Source organism: Capra hircus, unplaced genomic scaffold (assembly GCF_001704415.2).
Source record: "Capra hircus breed San Clemente unplaced genomic scaffold, ASM170441v1, whole genome shotgun sequence".
In the NCBI taxonomy this organism is placed as follows: Eukaryota; Metazoa; Chordata; class Mammalia; order Artiodactyla; family Bovidae; genus Capra; species Capra hircus.
This window is the reverse complement of record NW_017189526.1, coordinates 41,924-65,246: the sequence shown is the minus strand read 5'-3', so window position 1 is coordinate 65,246 and position 23,323 is coordinate 41,924. Positions and strand designations below refer to the sequence as shown.

Below are 23,323 nucleotides of genomic sequence, written 5' to 3'. Positions count from 1 at the left end.
CAAACTGGAGAGCACGTATATACGGAGGGAGGGTTCTCAGCCTCACGTTAGGCTTCCCAACCTGGAGGTCCAGTACGGAAGTAGGAATCCTCAGAGAATCTGACTCTGAAGGCCAGCGGGATTTGACTGCAGGATTTTCACCGGACTGACAGAAACAGAGAGTCCACCCTGGAGGTCACGCCCGACGTCTCGGCGCACCAGTGACAGGGGCAGACTGGGAGGGCTGCACGTGTAGTTGTAGAAATCCCAGTTGCCGTTCAGGCGCTTGTGACCCAACGGACTGTAGCCCGCCAGGCTCCTCTGTCCATGGGATTTCCCAGGCAAGCACACTGAAGCGAGTTGCCATTTCCTTCTCCGGGGACCCTTCCAACCCCAGGGCTGAACCTGCGTCTCCTGCACTGAGCCGCAGGGGAAGCCCCGTAGAAGTTCTGTAGAGAGTCCTGGCAGGGTCGGCAGATAGGAGGAGAACCTAGGACACTAGGAGGGGACTGAGCGAATGCCTGCTTCGCGATGAAGCAGTGAGCAGAAGCAGGAGGTGCGCCCCAGGCCGCTGGGTGGACGGAACTGTCGCCGCCCCTCTGCCGGAAGAAGGGGGCCTTGTCCCTCCCTCCTCCCACCGTGAAATGGAAGCCCCGTAACCCTCGGGCGGAGCTCCCTCGCCCGCCCACGCTTGTTACAGGCGTCCCATGCGAATACAGCTGTTTCTTGCCTATCACTGGGCCTCTCACTGGTTTCCTTCCGTGCTGAGATACAAAGAACCTGAGCCTCAGTAAGCAGGGTTTTGAGGAGTTTCAGGTCCCAGGCAGGACCTTGGGCAGGTCTGAGTCCCAGAATATGGGTTCAAGTTCCAATCCGAGGTGGATGGTTTCAGCTGGCAACCACAGAGGGACAGCGGCAAGGCAGGAAAGGGCGTGAGCTTAGGTCTCGGTCCTGAGACCTTAGGTCTCGGTCCTGAGGTCCCACGGTGTCACCCGGGCCCGTTACACTGGGGAAGACGCTCAGCTGACGTCTGCTGCTTCTTGACCAGAGGGTCGACCCTGTATGCTTATGCCCACCCGGCAGCAGGAATAGGGCTGAAGTGTTAGAATCTATGTTCTCCTCCTTGACACTGAAGGGTTTTCCCTACATTCTCATTCTCTTCTGCCCTCTCTCTTTCTTTCTTCTGCTAACCTCAGAAGACCTGTGTGGCCACCACGGCGTGCTTTCTATGCTTCCACTCCCCTCACGCTGACCCTTACACGTGCTCACCCTTTACTCCCAACTTATCATGAGACCAGCTCCAGCTCACTGACAACATCACAGGGCACGTTCTGTACAGCTTCCTTGCAGTAAATTTCAGTCACTAATCTGGTTGGGAGACTACCTTGGAAGGGATAGCTCTAAAATCCTAAGTGCAAATCTTGACCAAATTGTACAGTGGGTTTTGACTTAAGAGCAGAAATTTGGATAGCATCGGAGATAGGAACATCTTCTCAGGTTTGGGTCTGAAATGGGTCAGACTGCCTCAATCCCAAACAGTACCCCTCTGGGCTATATCCTCCAGGACTGGGAAAAATTCAAACACTAGGGATTAAAATCTGATAGAGTGCCTGATGAACTATGGACTGAGGTTCATGACATTGTACAGGAGACAGGGATCAAGACCATCCCCATGGAAAAGAAATGCAAAAAAGCAAGATGGCTGTCTGGGGAGGCCTTACAAATAGCTGTGAAAAGAAGACCAGTGAAAACCAAAGGAGAAAAGGACAGATATAAGCATCTGAATGCAGAGTTCCAAAGAATAGCAAGAAGAGATAAGAAAGCCTTCCTCAGCGATCAATGCAAAGAAATAGAGGAAAACAACAGAATGGGAAAGACTAGAGATCTCTTCAAGAAAATTAGAGATACCAGGGAACATTTCATGCAAAGATGGGCTCAATAAAGGACAGAAATGGCATGGACCTAACAGAAGCAGAAGATATTAAGAAGAGGTGGCAAGAATACACAGAAGAACTGTACAAAAAAGATCTTCACGACCAAGATAATCACGATGGTGTGATCACTCACCTAGAGCCAGACATCCTGGAATGTGAAGTCAAGTGGGCCTTAGGAAGCATCACTACAAACAAAGCTAGTGGAGGTGATGGAATTCCAGTGGAGCTGTTTCGAATCCTGAAAGATGATGCTGTGAAAGTGCTGCACTCAATATGCCAGCAAATTGGGAAAACTCAGCAGTGGCCACAGGACTGGAAAAGGTCAGTTTTCATTCCAATCCCAAAGAAAGGCAACGCCAAAGAATACTCAAACTACCGCACAATTGCACTCGTCTCACACGCTAGTAAAGTCACGCTCAAAATTCTCCAAGCCAGGCTTCAGCAATACGTGAACCGTGAACTTCCTGATGTTCAAGCTAGTTATAGAAAAGTCAGAGGAACCAGAGATCAAATTGCCAACATCCACTGGATCATGGAAAAAGCAAGAGAGCTCCAGAAAAACATCTATTTCTGCTTTCTTGACTATGCCAAAGCCTTTGACTGTGTGGATCACAATAAACTGTGGAAAATTCTGAAAGAGATGGGAATATCAGACCACCTGACCTGCCTCTTGAGAAACCTATATGCAGGTCAGGAAGCAATAGTTAGAACTGGACATGGAACAACAGACTGGTTCCAAATAGGAAAAGGAGTACGTCAAGGCTGTATATTGTCACCCTGCTTATTTAACTTATATGCAGAGTACATCATGAGAAACACAAGCTGGAATCAAGATTGCTGGGAGAAATATCAATAACCTCAGATATGCAGATAACACCACCCTTATGGCAGAAAGTGAAGAGGAACTAAAGAGCCTCTTGATGAAAATGAAAGAGGAGAGTGGAAAAAGCTGGCTTAAAGCTCAACATTCAGAAAACGAAGATCATGGCATCTGGTCGCATCACCTCATGGGGAATAGATGGGGAAACAGTGGAAACAGTGTCAGACTTTACTTTTTTGGGGCTCCAAAATTACTGCAGATGGTGACTGCAGCCATGAAATTAAAAGATGCTTACTCCTTCGAAGGAAAGTTATGACCAACCTAGATAGTACATTCAGAAGCAGAGACATTACTTTGCCAACTAAGGTCCGTCTAGTCAAGGCTCTGGTTTTTCCTGTGGTCATGTATGGATGTGAGAGTTGGACTGTGAAGAAGGCTGAGCACCGAAGAATTGATGCTTTTGACCTGTGGTGTTGGAGAAGACACTTGAGGGTCCCTTGGACTGCAAGGAGATCCAACCAGTCCATTCTGAAGCAGATCAGCCCTGGGATTTCTTTGGAAGGAATGATGCTAAAGCTGAAGCGCCAGTACTTTGGCCACCTGATGCAAAGAGTTGACTCACTGGAAAAGACTCTGATGCTGGGAGGGATTGGGGGCAGGAGGAGAAGGGGACGACCGAGGATGAGATGGCTGGATGGCATCACCGGACTCGAATGGATGTGAGTCTGAGTGAACTCCGGGAGATGGTGATGGACAGGGAGGCCTGGCGTGCTGCGATTCACGGGGTCGCAAACAGTCGGACACGACTGAGCGACTGAACTGAAGTGAATAAAGGGATCCAAAGTGGAGAAGAAGTTAAACTGCCCCTGTTTGTAGATGACATGAACTCTACATAAGAAACCCTCAAGAAGCTGCCAGAGAACTGCTGGGGCTCGTCAGTGACTGTGCAGGTTACGGACACACAGCAACCTGCTCACATCCGCACACTAAGAACACAAATCAGAAAGAGAGAGTCCAGAGGCAGTCATCTGCCACTGCTTCAAGAAAACCAGACTGCCCAGAAATAAATTGCCTAAGGAGACAAAAAACTTGTATTCTGGAAACTGTAATGTGCTGATGAAAGAAATCAAAGACAGAGCCTGACGGAAAGATATACCATGTTTGTGGATTTGAAGAATCAATATTGTCAAAATGACTGTATTACACAAGGCAATCTACAGATTCAATGCAATTCCTACCCAATTACCAATGTCCATTTTCACAAAACTAGAACAACCACCACCACAAAATCCTAAAATCTGTCTAGGACACAAAGAGCCTGAAGACTCAGAGCAACCTTGGGAGAGGAAAATAGCTGGAGGAGATCAGGGTCCTTGACTTCAGACTGCGCTACGAAGCCACAGTCGCCAGAGCGGCAGGCAGGGCCTTCCTCGGGGGCCCAGTGGTTAGGAGTTCTCGTGCCAAGGCAGGGGACAGGAGCTTGATCGCTGTTCTGCGAATATCTCACGTTCCACAGGGCAACCAGGCCTGCACGCCGCAAGTACTGAGCCCGCATGCGCCAACCACTGAGGCCTGCTTGCCGAGAGCCCAGGCTGCCAGAGGGGCCACACCAAGCAGCCCCCGCGGTGCCTCAGAGAGTGGCCGCCACGCGCACAGCGAGAGAGCCGCACACAGAGGGCACACTGCGCACCAGCGAGGCTCGAGCCCGGACCGGCGGCCTGTTTCACAGACGGTGACATACGTGGTTCAGCGCCATTCTCCCAAACCATCCCACCCTCGCCTTCTCCCACAGAGTCCAAAAGGCTGTTCTATACGTCTGTGTCTCTTTTGCTGTCTCGCATGCAGGGTCATCGTTACCGTCTTTCTAAATCCCATATATACGCGTTAGTCAGGGCTGGTGCACTGGGATGACCCAGAGGGATGGGACGGGGACGGAGGGGGCAGGGGGGTTCAGGAAGGGGAGCACATGTACACCCATGGCTGGTTCATGTCAATGTATGGAAAGCCACTACAATACTGTGAAGTAATTAGCCTCCAATTAAATGAATAAATCAAAAAGCAAACCAGCAGGGGACTGGCATAAAAACAGAAGTGTCGACGAGCAGAGCAAAATGGAAAGCCCAGCAGTAGACCCGTGCATTCACGGTCAATCGACGCATGACCAGGGAGGCACGGCTGTGCCAGTCTCTTCAACAAAAAGTGCTGGGGAAACTGGGCAGCTGTATGTAAAACATAAAATCACATCACTGTTCACCATCAGACACAAACAAGAAGCTCAAAATGGACCGAAGACCTAAATGGGAGACCAGACACCACAACTGCTAGAGGAAAACATACGCAGAACACTCTCTGACATAATCTTAACAGTATCTTTTCCAATCTGGCTCCCAGAATAATGGAAAGAAAAACAAAAATAAACAAATGGGACCTCATTGAGCTCAACAGCGTCTGCACAGCAGAGGAAACCAAGCCAAACAAAAAGACAGCCCACAGAATGGGACGAAATGACTGCAAGTGACATGGCCGACCAGGCAGTAGTCTCCAAAATCCACACACAGTTCGTGAGGCTTAGCATCATCCAAACAAATAGCCCAGTCAAACAGCGGTTAGAAGGCCTGAACGGACGTTCCTCCAGACAAGACATACAGATGGTCGAGAGACTCGTGAAAAGAGGCTCAGCGCTGGTGTTAGAGAAACGCAAACCAAACTCAAAACGAGGCCTCACCTCGCACCAGTCAGACTGATTGTCACCAAAACGTCCACCAACAGGAGACTCCCCGGTGGCCCAGGGGTTAAGGGTGCGCCTGCCCAGGCAAGGGGCACGGGCCCCATTCCTGCTCTGGGCAATCGGACCCCCATGCTGCGGGGCCATGAAGCCTGTGCGCCACAGCCACGGGGCCCACCCCGGGGACCCCGCGCCGCACCCACGCAGCCCACGTGCAGCAGTGAAGACCCGGGGCGGTCATGACAGAGAAATGAATGTAAATGGACCGAAGAAGAATAAAGATTCACTGATCCTCACAGGTCATGAGTCACCCCATGTACTGGGATGCCAAGACCACCAGGTAAACATGGCGGTCAAACCTTTTCTTGAATTGCACTGAATTGTAAGGGGAACTTTGTAAACTGATAAGTGACGTCTGGCAAGCTCTCAAACACTCTTAAAAGAAAATCCACAAAGAAATGCTGGAGAGGACGTGAGGAGACAACCCTCCTACGATGGTGGGAGTGTAAACTGGTGCAGCCACTGTGGAGGCTCCTCAATAAAAGCCAAAAACAGAGCTGCCACATGGCCCTGCGACCCCAGTCCTGGGAACATGCCCAGAGGAGCACGTGGTCCGAAAGGACGCGGGCACCCAGTGGTCACTGCAGCACCGTCAGAAACAGCACGCCATGGCAGCAACCTGGACGGCCAACCACAAGACTGTCGTACCGAGTGAGCTTAGGTCCGTGCCAGAAAGAGAAATATCACATCTCTTACGCTCAGAGTCCTAAAAGGAACAATACAAGTGAACTTATCTATAGAGCAGAAACCCCAACTTAGAGCAGAAACATGGTCACCAGTGGGGAAGGGCGTGGGCGGAGGGATATCTAAGCTAGTTCGGGATGACAGGTACTCACCACTGCATTTAAAACGGAAACCCCATAAGGACCTCCTGTAGAGCTCAGGGAGCTTTGTTTAAGGTTATGTGGCAGCCTGGATGGGAGGGGAGTCTGGGGGGAATGGATACATGTGTGCGTATGACTGGGCCTTTTGCTGTCCATCTGAAACTATCACAACATTGTTAATCAGCCACGCTCTAAAATAAAAAACGCTCTAATAAAAAATAAAGAGTGCTCACAAAATCAACAGTGTCGGCACACAGTAAACATTTGGTGAAAAACTTAAAACTGAACAAAACGCGTTAACCAGCGACTGACACAAAACGTCAAGGGAGCTTTCCTGACTCACACACAGCTCGGCTTCGTCACAGGACGTAAGCTGCATCCAGGCCTTTTCCCCCTAATCTCACGACAGTGCTTTCCCTAAAAAGATCACGCTGCGTGACTTTCCCCCTAATGCTGCACCCCAGCTGCGTAACTCTCTTTCCTGTTCATCAAGGTTGCACTGAACTTTATTTCTGCCTTCCAGGGCCAGCCGTCCTCCCACATGACCTTCAGTCTCAGCTGAAACAGTAATGAACTGATTCCTCTGTTTAAGACAAGGACTTAGAACCAGCATCAGAGCCCGTAGCCTTGAAAGATCACTTTAAACCTTCCTTTAGGTTAGCGTCAAATCGCTGACAGCTGTCCCCCGAGTGCAGCACTGAGGTGAGTTAGTCAACGCAGCAGTAGCGCAGACACACCGACAGAGCGCACAGGAGGCCCGCGTGGAGCAGACGCGCGAGCGAAGCAGCTTTCCGTGTAGCTGAACACGACCCGTTGACGGTCAACAGTCATCGCAGAAGGGCACATTAGGCCCGGGGACGAACCCTGCGGATGGCAAGCTGATGACACAGGAGCACGTCGCAGCGTCGCGCGGGGACGGGAGGGAGATCGGCCGCAGTGCGGAAGGGAGGGCGCACAGGAGACCCCTTGCAGACAAACTCCCTGAGGCTACTGCTTCTAGAAACACACTCTGAGGAGACGATTAGGGATGCTCAGGAGGCTCTGCTCACGCCACAGTGCCGCTGTCGCAGGGCGGGAGGCTGGCTGAGGCAGCCAGCCCGTCCACACTTGAGGCGCTAATTCGGCCTCAAAGCTGAGGCTGAAGAGCTGTTTGCTGCCTTGGAAAGATGTGGGCAAGTGAAACAGCAAGGTCTGTGCCCGCAAATGCCACTCTTCCCAGGAGCACACTTTCTCCATTATCCGTAAAGGCAGAGAGTCCAGGGAGAAGCACACTGCAATGCTGCCGCTCACCAGCTCTGGGCTAAGGATGGGGCTGGAGGTGCTTGTTTTTTCCTTTAACTCGCCACACGTTTCTGATTTTCACGTAGGGACACTTACTACTAGCATAAGACAAGGACATGGCGCGTCTCTTTTCTTTTCTCGGCGCCCAGGTGAAGTGCTTCTGCCAGGACGGTCAAATCGCTGCCCGGCAGACACGAGCACCAAGACGGCTGCGTAGAAACCACCCCCAGGCCCGGCAGACAGCTGCTGCGGTGACCTGGCGCGCACAGACTCACTCCAGACGGCGCAGCTCCGGCGTGGCGCGGGAGGAGCGGCCGCGGAGAAGGAGCGGGGCCCCTGCCACCATCACCTGGGAACCTGCCTGCGCCGTCTCCCCTGCGCCGAGACGGGAGGCTAGTGAGGCTGCCATGAGGGAAAGGAGAACTTCACGTGAAAACGACCAGAGAGCTGAGCACTCGGGGCGCCCCAGTCGAGAGCATCACTCTGCTCCCCTCTGTCGAAGGCACCCGGATCCTCCTTGGGGGGCCCTCCCACCCTCTCCTACCTGGCCCAGGAGTGTGGGGCCCTACGCTGGCTTCGGGGGGCTCAGGACCCAGACGAGGCCAGGAGCCGCCCTGCGTCTTCTCCAGCTGGGCTCTCCCCACGCTGGGCTTGCCACACAGGCCGGCCGCCCAGGAGTGAGCGCGAGGGAGGGACCCTAGCCACGGCGGCCGAGGCAGGTCCTGACGCCGTCTCAGCACCGGACCCCCGTGCCTGGGCCGGACACTGATGCCGGGCGTTGGTGTAACGGCCGATACATACTCCTCACACACAGGCCTGTAAGCCTGTCTGAGTTGGGTCCCTAGAACGTGCCAGTCTTAGAGAGCTGTCTCTCATCCCATGGAACACTAATTAGCTTGCTCACCAGGAAAATTGAAGCTACCAGCAGAGAACTTTGTTAAGGAGACTGGAAAACAAAAGTGTTGGGCGGCAGCAGGACCGTCTGGGGTGGAGGGCGACCTGGGAACTAGTCCTGGTCACGAAGGCAGTGCGTGAACCAACCCATCAGGCTGCCGGCGGGCTTGACTCGCCGGTAGGGCAGGGATGTAGGCTCTACTTTTTCCCCTTCTTTGTTGAGACCAGTCTTTTCACCCAAAATGCCAGAGGATCATAGTGTTTTAGAGCTGGAGAGAGTTCAATCTATCACTCCCACAGTCTCACTCGGGGAGAAGAGGCTGAAGCCAAGGTTAGCGAGGTCACAGCCCTCATCACCTCCAGGCTGGGCCGCCAGGCCCCCCAGGCCACTCCTGGAGCAGGCCCAGCTCCAGCTCCCGCAGGCCCAACAGGCCAGAGACGAGGCACAGAGCAGGGCCCCAGAACAGCCACGCGCCGCTCCCTCTTTGCACACCCCGCCTCAGGGCTCAGGGCAGGCCTGCTCAGGAGGCCCTGACTGCAGACTGGGTCTGCCGCACACGGGCCGCAGGGCCTCGGACCAGGCTCACAGCCTCTCAGCCTCTCAGCCTCGGCCCCCCCAGTGGGCTGCCCCGCTGACCCACAGGGCGGCTGTGAAGTGCAGCGAACCACGCAAGGCGCAAATGCTGCAAAGAAACCGTGCCGAGTCCTACACCAGGCTGAAGACACCACTGCTGGCTCTAGTAGAACCGCTGAGCTGAGAGGCAACAGCAAAGAGCGCCACGGTCTGGAGTCTGACAGCGAGGGTTTGCATTCTGGTTCTTGCACTTATTAGCTGGGCTATTACCCAGACTCCACTAGCCTCAGTTTGTCCACGGGTCAAACGGGAATAACAATAAATACTTCAATGCTTCTACGAAGATTAAACGAGGTAACACACCACAACACCCAACTCGGCGCCTAGCAGAACTCGGAGTTGGATTTGTGGGTGAAAGTGAGAGTGAAGTTGCTCAGTTGTGTCCGGCTCTTTGCGACCCCATGGACTGTAGCCCAGCAGGCTCCTCCATCCGTGAGATTCTCCAGGCAAGAATACTGGAGAGGGTTGCCAAGTCCTTCTCCAGGGGATCTTCCTGACCCAGGGACTGAACCCGTGTCTCCGCATCTACACTGGATTCCTTCCTGCTGAGCCACCAGAGAAGCCCACAGAAACAACCTCCCAGCCATGAGAGTTCTGTGCATGAAACCAGCAAAGACCTCGGCGAATTCAGTGTCGCGGAGGGTCCAGAACCTGGCACTCCCCCCCCCCTGCCGGGCATGCACACTGCAGCGCCCTTTCTGGAGGCCGCCCTGGCCACACTGACACAAGCCTGCAGAAGAGGCCCGTCCACGTCAGGCCCACCCCGTCCTCCGCTGGGGACCCGTCCCATGAACCGGCAGCAGCCCCGCCCAGACTCCTTGACAGGCTGGGGAGGCACAGCCGGCAACAGGGGCCCGGGAGGAGCTGGAGCGCGAGCCCCGGCCCCCGCCCCCCCACTGCTGGGGTCAGGACCCCGGCTCCCCAGTCCCTCCCCACACAGGCCAGGCTCCTGCCATCTGTGCCCTTCTCTGTCCCCTGGGGTGGGCGCTGAGCACTCTGCTGCCAGGAGCCCCGGAATGCCCGGGGTGCCTCCCCATGCTGCTCGCCTGGTGAGGCCACTGTCTGTGCACGACCCTCCCTGGCCTCTCTGCTCCCAGGCGCGTCAGGATCTGCAGACACGGCCAAGTCCAAGAACCACACCGCACACAACCTGTCCCCCACTCGGCACAGAGACAGCATCGAGAAACCCTGGTCACGAAGCATGAATCGCTTAAGAAGGTGGGCCCCAAGTTCCTGAGGAGCAGGCGCTCTGCCCAGGAGCACAGCAGGGAGGGCCTGCAGATGACGCGGGCCGGGAATGTACCTGCTGGGGCTGTCGAGGCTTGCCAAGAGCCCAAGGAGTCTGAGCCCCAGGTCCCCACGGGCGGCAGTGCGTGCCCAGGTGACTAGCCCACCCCGCCCACCTGAAGCCCGGCAACGTGCTGGCGCCCACATCACCAAGGGCCCCGAAGTCCCAGGCCAAGGCTCGCACCAAGGCCCAGGCACCGCAGCTACGGTTGCTGCTCTGCCAAAGGCGCCCAGGCCCCCACGCAGGCTGCGAGTGCAGGCCGCCACCGGCCAGTGTGAGGACGGGGGACTGGGGTGGCCCCCGGGCTGCTGTGCTCCTGGACACTGGTGCAAATGAACTGAGGCAGGACGTGTCCAAGGACAACGGCAAGCCACCAAACCACAGCCTCCTCGGTGCCGCAGCGTGAGCAGGGCTGCTTCTGGGGGGCGCTGGGGAGGTGACCGACACGCCCCTAGACTAGCAACGTGACTCCAGAAGTTTATCCCAAGAACAACCAGAAAAGTGCGAAGACACACACAGGTCTTTGCAGCGTCCTCACGAGCAGAAGCCAGGGCTCCTCTGGTGGTCCGGCGGCTCATACGCCATCTGCCCACGCATGGCACATGGGTGCCATCCACGGTCTGGGGCGACCCCACAAGCCAAGGAACTAGGCCCGGGCGCCCCAAGTACCGAGCCTGCGCTCTTCAGCAAGAGGGGCCGCTGCAGTGAGACGCCCGCACACCGCAGTGAAGACCCAGCACGGCCACAGGCAGACATGAGACTGCGCCTTCAGCGACAGGGAGCCGCTCCACACCCGAGGGAGTGCTGGGGAGCCACTGACAGCCAGGCCACAAGAGGACAGCTAACAGTGCGGAACGAGGCATTCAAGACACATCGTACGGTGGGAAGAACGATTCCAATGTTGCATACGAGCGGGACTAAAGGCATGTAGCCCAAACTACTAGTGTTCATCGTTTTTCATCACGACATCACGGGGAGATTTTCTTCTTTGGATTCTTTTCGTGTTTCCCACGTTTTCTGTATTTTTCATGTATTACTCTGTAATTAAAAAACACAAACCCAAAATACATTTATTAAAAAAACCCAGGGCTAAATTCTGTAACGCTCAGCCCCACACTTGGGCACCAGTCTGAGCGCCCAGCGCCAGCCAAGAGCCCCGCACAGCAGCGGCTGCCGGCTGGGGAGCCCTGTCGCTCCGTCATCAGCCGCAGCCGCGCGCCACTGAGCCCGGCCCAGCCCCCGGGCAGAGCCAGGGAAGGGCGCTCGGAACGCCTGGCGGGGCTCAGGGACCCTTCAACAGAGACCACACGGCACAGACGAGGAGCCAGCGACCAACCCGAGGCCTGGACAGACCGACGCTCGCGCTGCGCCTGACCACCTCAACAGCTCTGTGGCTCCAGGCCCGCTCGCTCCTGAGCTGTTTCCTCGCGTTCAGAACGGGCGAACACCCTTCATCTCGCGGGCTGTCAGCGTCACACTCGATTACACAAGCACAGAACACAGCCCACTGCATGGCCGTGAACGTCACGAAGGCCAAGGGGCCCCTCGGGCCAGCAAGGCCCTCAGAGTCCAGAGACCCAGCCCTGAGGTTCTGGAGGGCAGCGGGGGGTGAAAGCAGGCGAGGGCGGAGAAGAGGTGGGGCGTGGGCAAGGCAAGGGCCATCGGGCACCATGCCCGGCCTCCCGGCGGCCATCAGCATGCATCTTAGAGAGACGGGGGCTTCCCTGGTGGGCCAGCGGTTAAGAACCCACCTGCCAACACAGGAGACCCGAGCTCCAGCCCTGGTCCAGGAGGCTCCCACACGCCGAGGGGCCACAAAGCCCAGAGGCCGCCACCACCACCGAGCCAGCACGCCAGAGCCCGGGAGCCACAACTGCCAAGGCCCGGTGCCCAGAGCCTGTGCTCTGCAGCAAGAGGCCGCTGAAGCGAGAACGCCGTGCACCGCGGCTGGAGGCAGCTGAGCACAGCAGCAAGGACCCAGCGCAGCAGAAGCAGAGACGAACAGGCTTCCAGAGACAAGGGCGAGCGAGCACCGTACCTGCGGCGGGCCCCAGGCCCAGGCTGGGCTCGCCGAGCGCGGCCTCCTCAGCCAAAACAGAGACGAACAGGCCTTCAGAGACAAGGGCGAGCGAGCACCGTACCTGCGGCGGGCCCCAGGCCCAGGCTGGACTCGTTGAGCGCGGCCTCCTCCTCCCAGAAGTACTGCGGCGGCTGCAGGACGCGGGATTCTTCGCTCTCCTCGCTGGGGAAGCCCGAGCCGGGGGCTCCCAGGCCAGCGCCCAGGCCCACGGCCTCGCTCGGCTCCTCCGAGTCCAGCAGCTCCAGACCCGTGGGCAGCAGGAGGTCCAGCAGGGAGGTGGAGGGGAGGCCTTCTGAGCCGGGCTCCTCGGACCCAGCTGCACGCACGGCCAGGGACGCTCCTGCGCAGACAGGAGAGCTGGGGGTTACGGGGAAGAGGGCGCAGGGTGGAGACCCGCCTGCGAGGATCAAGGGCCCAGGGCGAGGGCAGGGGCTTCGCGGACACTCCTGGCCTCGCTTTCCCGGGCCCTGCACGCACACGGCTCCCCAGGCTCCTGTCCTGGCAGCACACTTCCCAAAACCGCAGGAAGAGCCTGACCTGTGTTTCAGCAGCACAGCGATTAAGACCACGTGAGGTGGTCCCAGGTCAAATTCATCCCGGGCTGGAGCCCTGGACCCTCTATCCTAATTTACAAAACAAAAAACTGTCAAATAAAGGGGATCTTTTTTCCCCTTCTCTCTCACTTCCATTCACTACGAACAGGAAGCAACCCCATTTGCTGGTTTTATGAAGTCAATACTAACTACAGGACTATCACTAGCTTGCTCTAAGTCTTCAGCCCTGTCTCCTCATCTGAAAAACGAGGAAGGCGCGTGAAAGGGCCTCCACATCCTCTTTCCCAGACCGATATTCAATGGCGCAATAAAGAGGGAGCAGCAAGAGTTATCTCCCGCTCTGTGCCTGGAGTGCACCGGGGTGCGGCTCGACAGAGTCTGGGGGTTTCAGTCATGCAAGCGTCATCTGGGCCTCCCTGGCGGCTCAGACGGTGGAGAATCCGCCTGCAGTGAGGGAGACCCGGGTTCAGCCCCTGAGTCGGGAAGATCACCTGGAGGAGGGCAGGGCAACCCAGTCCAGCATTCTTGCCTGGAGAATCCCCACGGACAGAGGAGTCTGGCGGCTACAAAGAGTCGGACACGACTGATTAAGCGCAGCACACAAGCACTGTCTACATTTTAACGCTCACAAGCACCTTATGCAGTAGTGAGCCCAACAAGCGGCCACTAAGGAAGACAGACGCTTCAGACTCAGAAGCAAGTTCTGCCAGAAACAGACAGGCAGCAGAGAGAGACAGGACAGACGGGAGGCAGGACAGACGGGAGGCAGGACAGACGGGAGGCAGGACAGACGGGAGGCAGGACAGACGGGAGGCCCACAGACGCACTTGGCTCCAAGGAGAGCAGCCTGGGGCGCAGGGGAAGAGGCGGAACAAAGTAACAAGTGTGCGTGGGAGGACACACAGGCCTTGATCAGACTCAGCCTGCTGCAGTGGAGCAAGGCAGGCAGGGGCTCTGGCCTGTGGCTGAGCGACTCTGGGGGAGCGTCGGCCCCCCATCCGTAGAGAGGATGGGGAAGCCCGCGGACGCACCAGTGAGGTCAGCCCCCCTCCCTCCCCCGCAGCGTGCGGACTGCACTCTGAAGGGGGGACTGCAGACTCCTCGCGGAAGTGGTCTCCTCCGTTATGGAGAACAGGGAAGCAGGGCGCTCTTGGCCAGGAAAAGAGAACGTTTAAGGGCGACAATGGTCAGGGCCTTCAAACACATTTAAACAAAAAGTTGCTGTGAATAATGAAGATCAGTTATTCTATGTGACTTCAAGGGAAAAAATAGGGAAGAAACAGATGCCAGCAGAGTCTCAAACAGGATGAGCCAGAAGCAGGGGACGCCCGTGGTCACCTGCCTCCATCCGCCTAAGTCCTCCTCCTGCTTCCGCCCCAGCTCCCTCAGTCCAGGCAGCGCCCCCTCCACGACCACCGCCCCTGCACTCTCCTCTCTGTGCTGCGACAGACCGCCGGACAGCCCCTCACTCAGCGGTGAACACGGAGCTCACGTCTGTCGTGACCCGGCCTTGACAGCCTCTCAAGTATCACAGGAGCTCGGGATGTGTTTGTGTAAACGACCAAATAAATTAAGACATACCCTTTCCCTCTGGCTGATTCATGTTGATGTATGGTAGAAACCAAAGGGATACTGTACCCTTCAATTAAAAGTAAATAAATTTTAAAAATAAGAAATACCCTTTTGCTTTACAGAAAAGATAACAGGCCTAGAGAGACTAAGGTGAAATAACCAGGTAACAGAATTGCTGTAATTAGCCAGCTTCACCCCACAAGAGGGATGGTCCCTGAGGAAACGTCAGAAAGCTGCTCTTGTGTCCTTCTTCCTAAGGACACATAAGGACAGAGAGCACCCGGCGTGACCCGATGCCTCACAGGATCTAAGGAGCAAGGAAAGAGCTGGACGGGAGAGACCCTGTCCTCCCAGCACCCTGCTCAGGGTCCCCACCAGAAACCCAAAGCACAGGGCGGCTGAGAGTGTAGGGGTCTTTCCTCCTGACCCGAGAGACCTCGAGTCAGTGAAGCGGTCCCTACCTTCCACCAAGACGGCCCTTTATGTACATTTCTGCCTGGACCGTGTCTAGAAGTAGGTCATCTATCAACCCTACTGGAGTAAGACTTATTTTCTAATTTTTACAAAGTTAATCACAATATACAATACTGTCAATCAGATACGATGCCAGGTGACTTTGGTTTCAGGTACGCTGCAGCGTCTTACTGGAGGTTAACATCCACACTGGCCTTCCACTGCTCAGAAGAAAGCAATCCCCCCCCCCCGCCCCCATTCTGTGCCACCTACTGTGCCAGGCCCCCTCTAGAGACACAAAGGGGAACAGCAGACAGCCTCTGCCCTTGGGGGAGAAAGTGCTCTTCGGAAAAGGAATGCCCGGTTACGTGAGATGCCAGCTGATACAGCAGGTCTGCCTTCAGATGCGGCCTCCCCAGGTCTGGGGAACCAAATACCACAAGACAGTGACCTGGAAAGACTCACACAGTCCAGGGACAAAAAACCTCAACTGATGAGAAATGTCTGTAGTAATTAACAAACACTGCACGGGCTCCCAGGGCCCAGAGCAGCCTTCTCTGCGAGGTGAAGCTCTTCACCCACCTACTGGAGAGACATTACTTCAGTGTTTTAGAAAAGCAATGGCCTCTCGTTAAGAATCCTTGGAGTTTTACCCTCCACGAAACCACCAGAGGATCAAACGTGCTGGCCTCTCCACAGCCTGAGAGCTGCCTCTCCGAGGCTAACGGAGGTGAGGGGGAGAGGAGTCACGGCCACGCAGGCCTCGGTCCTGCCGCCAGGCCGGCCCTGACGCCCAGGAGCCTGCGTCTGTCCTGTTGACTTCTTGCCTCTGGGGATGAAGTCCTTTAGCCGGTGAAGCTCTCCACGCAGAGCACCGGGGTCTGAGGAACCTGCTAGGGCCTATCGTGACCATTCCCTGACTAAGGGGGCCCTCATTCTCCCAGCCTCTCCCCTCCGCCTGTCACCTGCAGAGAAACCCCGGTTCGTCCTGGTCTATCTTTCCCAACAGCCTGACAGGAATAAAAAGCGAGTGCCTGAGTGCCGTTGCTTTAGTCGTGTTGGACTCTATGCGACCCCATGGACTGTAGCCTGCCAGGCTCCTCTGCCATAGACTTTTTCGGGCAAGAGTGCCATCTCCTCCAGGAGATCTTTCCAGCCCAGGGGCTGAACCCACATCTGCATTTCCTGCCTTGCAGACGAGTTCCTTTACCACTGAGCCTCTAAGAGATTCTGACCATGTTTCTGAAAAGCTGTTTGAAAAGGAGGAATCTAGCTTTTGATTTCTTCTGCAGTAAAGAGTTTCATTTTCTTGAAGCTATTTTTCAGCACAATGGTTGTTTTTCCTTTATAAAGACCTTGATGTTTTCAAAAGCTTGGCAGTGGGTAATTACGAGATGTTGCTTATTTTCGAACTTGCCCACCAAAATAGCAGCTGAGACCTACCTATTCCCTGCATATCTATTTTTGCACTTAATAATTAATCTGCCTGAGAGTCTACTGATTTTAACTTTCAGATACACACTGATCTTGTTTTTTCTGTTAGACCTGTAATCTTCCGTTACCTCCATCCCTCTCCGCCAAAAGAACGAAAAAGGGCATGAAAAGCATTCCAGGGATCGGCCTCAAGGCACTGAAAATCCGACCCAAACAAATTCAGGAAAGGAGGCGCAGGAAGCAGGCTTGTATCTTGGGGGGTGAAAAGAGCGAGGTCTGGATAATCCGCACGTTTTGTCTCCCCTGCGTCTGCTGGTGGTCCCCGCGTCCTTCTCGCGTTCCCCTTGCCCTAATCAGCAGCTCTGAAGTCCGAGATCCCTAAGCCCTCCGCAGACACCCATTCGGAGCTGCCCAGCGGCATCAGCGACACGGCCCACACCTTGGACTGTCCGCTGCAACAGAGATGGTCCGGCACCACCGACGCGACCGCGCACCCTTGGCGCGTGTGTCAGAGAAACAGTGCCGCCCGGCCCTGGCAGGCGAGCCCCCGCTGCAGCTTCGTAAGGGAGACGTCCTGCTGGACACACACGCACCCCAGCACGGCGGGGACCCTAGCGCGCCCCCCGGACGGAGGCGGAGGGACGAGGGGGACGACCCGCAGCCGGCAGGAAGGGGCCCGGCAACAGCCGGGCATGGTCCCGACACACTCCGCAGACCAGCGCTGGGATGGCTGCCGCACGGAGAGGCAGCCGGCCGGCCGCGCCGACAGCGGGACCGCGCCTGCCCTCCAGACAGGACGCGGGCGCGGGGCGCACAGGGATGCGGCGGCCCGGGGGCCGCGTCCGGGGCACCGATGGGCCCCGGCCGTGCCTGCGCCCCGCTGCCCAAGGCGGGCCGGGGCCGAGTCGGGGCGGCGGGGCTCCGCTCCTCGGCGCGCGGGCGGCGGCCGCTCTGCAGAGGTCGCCCCCCAGCCCCGCCGGGCACGGAGACCGCCTCCGGCCGACGGCGGCGGGCGCGGCCCCCGCGCGCTCACAGGCGCCCACCCGCCGCCGCCGCCCCGCGCGCCGCCCCCGCGCCTGTCACCGCAGCCCGGGCGCGCGGCCCTTTGTCGCAGAGGCACGCCCGCCCGGCGCCGCCGCCCCCCGCCCTCAGAAGCGCCCGGGGCGCCGGCGGCCGCGCGGCCCTTTGTCGGCGCGGCGCCGCCCAGCGCGCGCCGCCGCCGCCCGCTCACCTCCGGCCAGCAGCAGCAGCAGCGGCGGCAGCGGCGGCCCCGCGGCCCTCAGCAGCCGGCCCATCGTGCCGCGTCGCCGCTCCGCAGCCGCCTGGGCGCCTCAGGGCCGCTCGGGCGGCGGCGGCGGCGGCGGCGGCGGCGGCGCGCGCGCGCCCATTGGCCCGCGAGGCCGTCACTCGCCCCGCCCCGCCCCGCCACGTGCGCGCCCCGCCCCCCCGCCCCGCCAGCGGCCAATCGACGTCGCGGAGGCCGGGGGCGGGGCCAGCGCGCTGCCCGCGCCTCGCGCGCCTCGCACCTCAGCCCTCACGCTTCACAGGCCCGCAGCCGCCTGGCGCTCGCGTCTCGCGAACGCGGGCCGTGGCCCCGGCGCTGAGGGCCGAGCTCGCGAGGCTGCGCCCGACGCCAGGCTCTGTGAGGGGCTTCTCCCTCGGGCGCGCGGGTGGACTCCGTCCGGGTTAAGCACTGCCCGAACCAAGCTCCGGAGAAGGCAATGGCAGCCCACTCCAGCACTCGCCTGGAAAATCCCATGGGCGGGGAGCCTGGTGGGCTGCGGCCCACGGGGTCGCACACGCAGGCGCCGTTAAGTTAAGGACGCGGGAAGGGAGACGATCCTGGATCACTGAGCTGGACGCAGGGTCATCAGGAGGCTTCTCACAAGGGCAGGAGGGAGGAGGGGGAGTCAGAGCCAAGAGCAAGCATGCCCCTGGGAGCAGAGCTCAGTGACGCCCTTTCTGGCTTTGAAAATGGCAGAAGGGCCCAGGGGCCAAGGGGCCGCGGGCGCGCTCTGGAAGCTGGAAGAGGAAGCAAAGGAGCTTCTACCCGGAACCCTGCTGACTCTTTGCTCTTAGCTCGGTGAGACCTGTTTCAGACTTCTGACCTCCGAAACTGTTAGGACGGTAAGTTTGTTACTTTAAGCCTCTGAGCTTGTAGGGATGGCAGCCCACTCCAGTATTCTCGCCTGGAGAATTCCATGGACAGGAGTCTGGCAGGCTGAGGTCCATGGAGTCGCAAAGCAGAAATAGGAGCATATAAATTGCAATGAAGTAAGAAAATTCCATTTATAAGACCATCGAAAGTATATTAAATACTTGGAAATAAGTCCATAAAATAAGTACAAAACCTCTGAAAACTACAAACACCGCTGAAATACATTAAAGAAAACCTGTGTAAGTGGATGGACAGCCCATCTCATGGATGAGAAGACCTGAAATTGTTAAAATAGCAATCCCCAAAGTGATCTATGGATTCAATGCAATTCTCATCAAAATTCTTGCTGGCTTCTTTGCAGAAACTGACAAACTGATTCCAAAATTCATATGGAAATTCAAGGGGTCCAGGTTAGCCGGAACAATCTGAGAAAAACAAAGTCAACATATCCTTGGAATAAAATGGAGAGTTCAGAGATGAACCCTCATGCTTATGGCCATCTACCTGACAGGGTTCCAAGGCAATCTGTGGAGAGAGAACAGTCTCTTCCACAAACAGTGCTGGGACGGGTGGATATCCCACACACAGAAGAATGAAAGGCAGAACCCCCACCCCCCGCCAACATCATACAGAAATACTCCAAACGGATCAAAAACCTAACTGTAAGAGAGAAAACTGTGAATCTACTAGAAAAAACCCTGGGGGTATACATTCATGACCATGGCTTGCTGCTGCTGAGTCGCTTCAGTCATGTCCGACTCTGTGCGACCCCATAGACGGCAGCCCATGTTCCCCCGTCCCTGGGATTCTCCAGGCAAGAACACTGGAGTGGGGTGCCATTTCCTTCTCCAATGCATGAAAGTGAAAAGTGAAAGGGAAGTTGCTCAGTCGTCTCCGACTCTTTGTGACCCCATGAACTGCAGCCCACCAGGCTCCTCTGTCCATGGGATTTTCCAGGCAAGAGCACAGGAGTGGGCTGCCATCGCCTTCTCCAATGACCATGGCTTAGGCAATAGTTTCTGAGATGATGCCAAAAGCATGAGCCTTGAAAGAAAATATATAAAGGAGACTGAGAAATGAAAAACATTTTGTGCTTAAAAGGACACCATCGGGGGCTTTCCAAGTGGCACCAGCGGCAAAGAGCCCACCTGCTTATGCAGGAGACATAGGAAATGCGGGTTTGATCCCTGGGTTGGGAAGGCCCCCTGGAGGAGGGCATTGTAAAGGACACCATCAAGGAAGGGAAGACAACCCACAGCATGGGGGGAAAATACTCGGAAATCCTAAATCTGATCAAGGACTTATGTCTAGGCCACATAAATAACTCATTGCTGGGATCCAGCCCCGGTGGATCCAGGGTGATTCGAAGGTGGGGGGACGGAGTCGGCGTCTTTGGAAAAATACATATTTAATCACAGATATAGAGAGATTAGAAATGGATAGTGTAGTAGGAAGATTAGTGGAGAAAAAGAGGCTGAATAACATGGATTACGTGGAATAGCATCCATGCTCCACATGGGAATTCAGCCAGAAAAACGGGAGCAAGAAAGAAGCGACATGGGGGAATCAGTCTTTCCGGAAACTGATCTGATTTCTTTATTTTTGGGTTAGCTTATATACCTTTTATTACACATAGGGATGAATACAGAGTCACACGGGTGTCAGCAGTCCTGACCTTTATCAAAATCAGGTGCTTCACATAAATGCATAAAAAAGATACATCATCTTCTGGCCATGAGTGAGACCTGCTGACATTTTATGATCCTTTCTTTCTGATAACCAAAAATCTTATTTCTTCCAAGGGTGTTTTTTCTTAAACCAGGCACCACCCTCCAAATAAAGTTACATTCCTATAGGGTGAGGGTGTAGTGAGTTACAATCAAGAAAGGAATCTATTTAACCCAAGGTTAACATGATTAGTCTTAAAGGTTAATACTTATTTCTCCTATATGCTTAAAGGCTAATACTTATTTCTCCTATATGTTAGTTATATTCATTATAAGGGCAGGGAACATGGAGATTTAGCAGCAAACATCAGCCCAACAAATGAAAATCCTTTCACCAATGCTCCCCTTAAGATCTATTTAGTCTTAAGATATGATAAAGTTACATTCTTACATAGCAAGGACACAGTGATTTATAACAAAGTACAGTGATCTATTACAAAAGAGAAAATCCATTAACTCAAAAAGTCTAGTATTGCTAACATCAAAAACTACTATATTTCCTTTGCTATATTCCAAATATATTGACTAATATATTCCCAGGTGCCTAAGGATACGGAGGCCTGGCGGCAATCATAGACTCAACAAGAAGAAAAAGCCCTATGCTAATTAAGACTCTCAAAATACTCCAAAACTCTCTGTGCTGTTTACGGTTGAGAGGTAGTAAACAATCATGTGCCTAGTGGCAGCAGTATGGATAATCCTGTCACACAAGCTAGTCTGTCAGCAGAGAGGTTTGACCTGAGACATCCTTGTCCCACCCAGAGCAGGGAATTAGCAGCAATTATTGATACAACAAATGAAGAACCCTTCACCAATATAATTCCTAACCAACCCACTATACTAATAATTCCCAACTCCCCAAAAGAATTTGCCTTTAGTTAAGTCTAAAACATCTCGTGCCTCTCAGGTTGGGAGGCTGTAAACAATCACATGTGGCCGGACGAACCTGTACAGGCGGGCTAGATAACCTTCAGAGGAGTCCGTAAGCTGAAACACTCTTGTCACGCCCAGGAATTTTTATTGCCTTGGAGCTGCACGTTTACTCCTTCTCCGAGAGAAACGGTTATGGGGGAGAGCCCCCCGTAAAGCCGGAGGTGTAGGTGAGAGCATAAAACAGACTCTGGTTTTGGGGAACAGGGGGTTTCCTGAGGCTTGATCACGCCTTTGCGTATGCCAAGCCTCCTTCCTCATGACCTTTGCCATGGGCGGAGTTCCTCACGCTGGCTCCTGGCAACTCATAACTCAAAAAGACTGCCTAATGAAAAAACGGGCATGAATGTGCATAGACGCTTCTGCACAGAAGATGCACAAATGGACAGTAAGCACATGAAAAGATGCTTAACGCCATCAGCCATCAGGGGATGAAAAGCAAAATCACGGTGAGAAACCACTTCCGACTTCCCGCAACGCAGGGTACTCAGGTTCGATCCCTGATCTGGGAAGATGCCACGTGCCGTGGAGCAACTAAGTCCCTGCACCACAACGACGGGGCCCACACTCCAGAGTCCATGCTCGAAAACAAGCCCACAATGAGAAGCTTGTGCCATGCAAAGGAGAGTAGCCCCCAAACCCACAGGCAGCAGTGAAGACCCAGCGCAGCCAAAAGAAAGAAACCACTTCACAGGCACTCAGGATGACTAATATCAAAAAGAAAGAGAAAGTTTTGTGCAGAACATGGAGAAATAGATCAGAGCCCTCACGCACTACTGGTGGGAAGGCAAAACGGTGCAGCCGCAGCAGAAGACAGGCTCGTGGCTCTTCCAGGGGAAACAGAGCCGCCGCTATGACCCAGCAACTCCACTTCTGGGTACACACCCCAGAGAAAATGTGTGTCCACACAGAAACTCGTCACAGGGACGCTCGCAGCAGCAGCACTCACAACAGGCAGGCGCTCAGCAGCTGGTGCATGGACAAGGCGTGGTGCTGGTGTTCGGTTGCTCAGTTGTGGCCGACTCTCAGAGCCCGGGAACTGCAGCGCCCCAGGCTTCCCTGTCCCTCACTAGCTCCCCTAAAATGGAACGTTACTCAGTAGTAAGAACTGAAGCGCTGACATACGCTGCAACCTGAAGGAACCTTGAAAGACCTTAGGCTAAGTGAAAGAAGCCCGTCACAAAATACCAGCTAGTGCAGATCCCTTGTGTGTGAAATGTCCAGGAAAGGGAAATGCAGACGCAGAAAGCACGTTTGTGGTTGCCGAGGGCGGGAGGTGGGGGTGAGGCGGGAAGGAGAGTGCATTCGACAGCTGTGGGTTTGGGGGAGGAATAAAAACATCCCAAAATTGATTCTGGTCGATGGCGGTGCAGTTCTGAACGTGCGAAGACCACTGAGTTGTAGATTTTAAATCATGTTATTTAGCCATGTCCCAATAAACCTGTTACGTAAAATAACACAAGTGTCCACAAGTGTACATCTTACATTTGTCTTTAATATCCATGTAGATGTATGCAGTATCAGTATATTTAAAAGTTTTACCTGTATAATATCACATCTTCCGGTGTCTTATTTCTTCAGTCGCAACTGTTTCAGATTAACCCATTAATAAACCCTTGCTGGGAAGGACTGTAGGCAAAAGGAGAAGAGGGCGACAGAGGATGAGATGGTTGGATGGCATCACTGACTCAGTGGACACGAATATGAGCAAGCTCGGGGAGACACTGAAGGACAGAGGAGCCTGGCGTGCTGCAGTCCATGGGATCGCAGAGTCGCACACGACTTAGTGCCTCAACAACAACAAGATTGCAGGAATAAAAACTTAACTGTTTGATCCCGAACTATATCAAAGGAAAAGCTTCCCTTGATCCCATGTAGCCTGCCAGCTGCCCCATGCCCGCTTCAGAACCAGACTTCTCAGGTTTCTGTCAGCTTCCACTTCCTTCCACACACATGCCTCTACTTACGCTGCGCTG

General features: G+C 55.2%; 1 protein-coding gene across 1 annotated transcript in view; it reads right to left on the bottom strand.

Moving 5' to 3' along the window:
* PODXL2 (podocalyxin like 2) overlaps positions 1–17,872 on the bottom strand; it is a 40,713-nt gene extending 22,841 nt beyond the window's left edge. Inside the window, exons 1-2 of the mRNA XM_018044364.1 lie at positions 17,764–17,872; positions 12,581–12,859 (exon numbers count right to left, since the gene is read on the bottom strand). Coding sequence (XP_017899853.1) covers positions 12,581–12,859; positions 17,764–17,827 — 343 coding nt within the window. The 5' untranslated portion in view covers positions 17,828–17,872. The remainder of the gene's footprint in view (positions 1–12,580; positions 12,860–17,763) is intronic.
* Between the last annotated feature and the right edge of the window lie 5,451 nt (positions 17,873–23,323).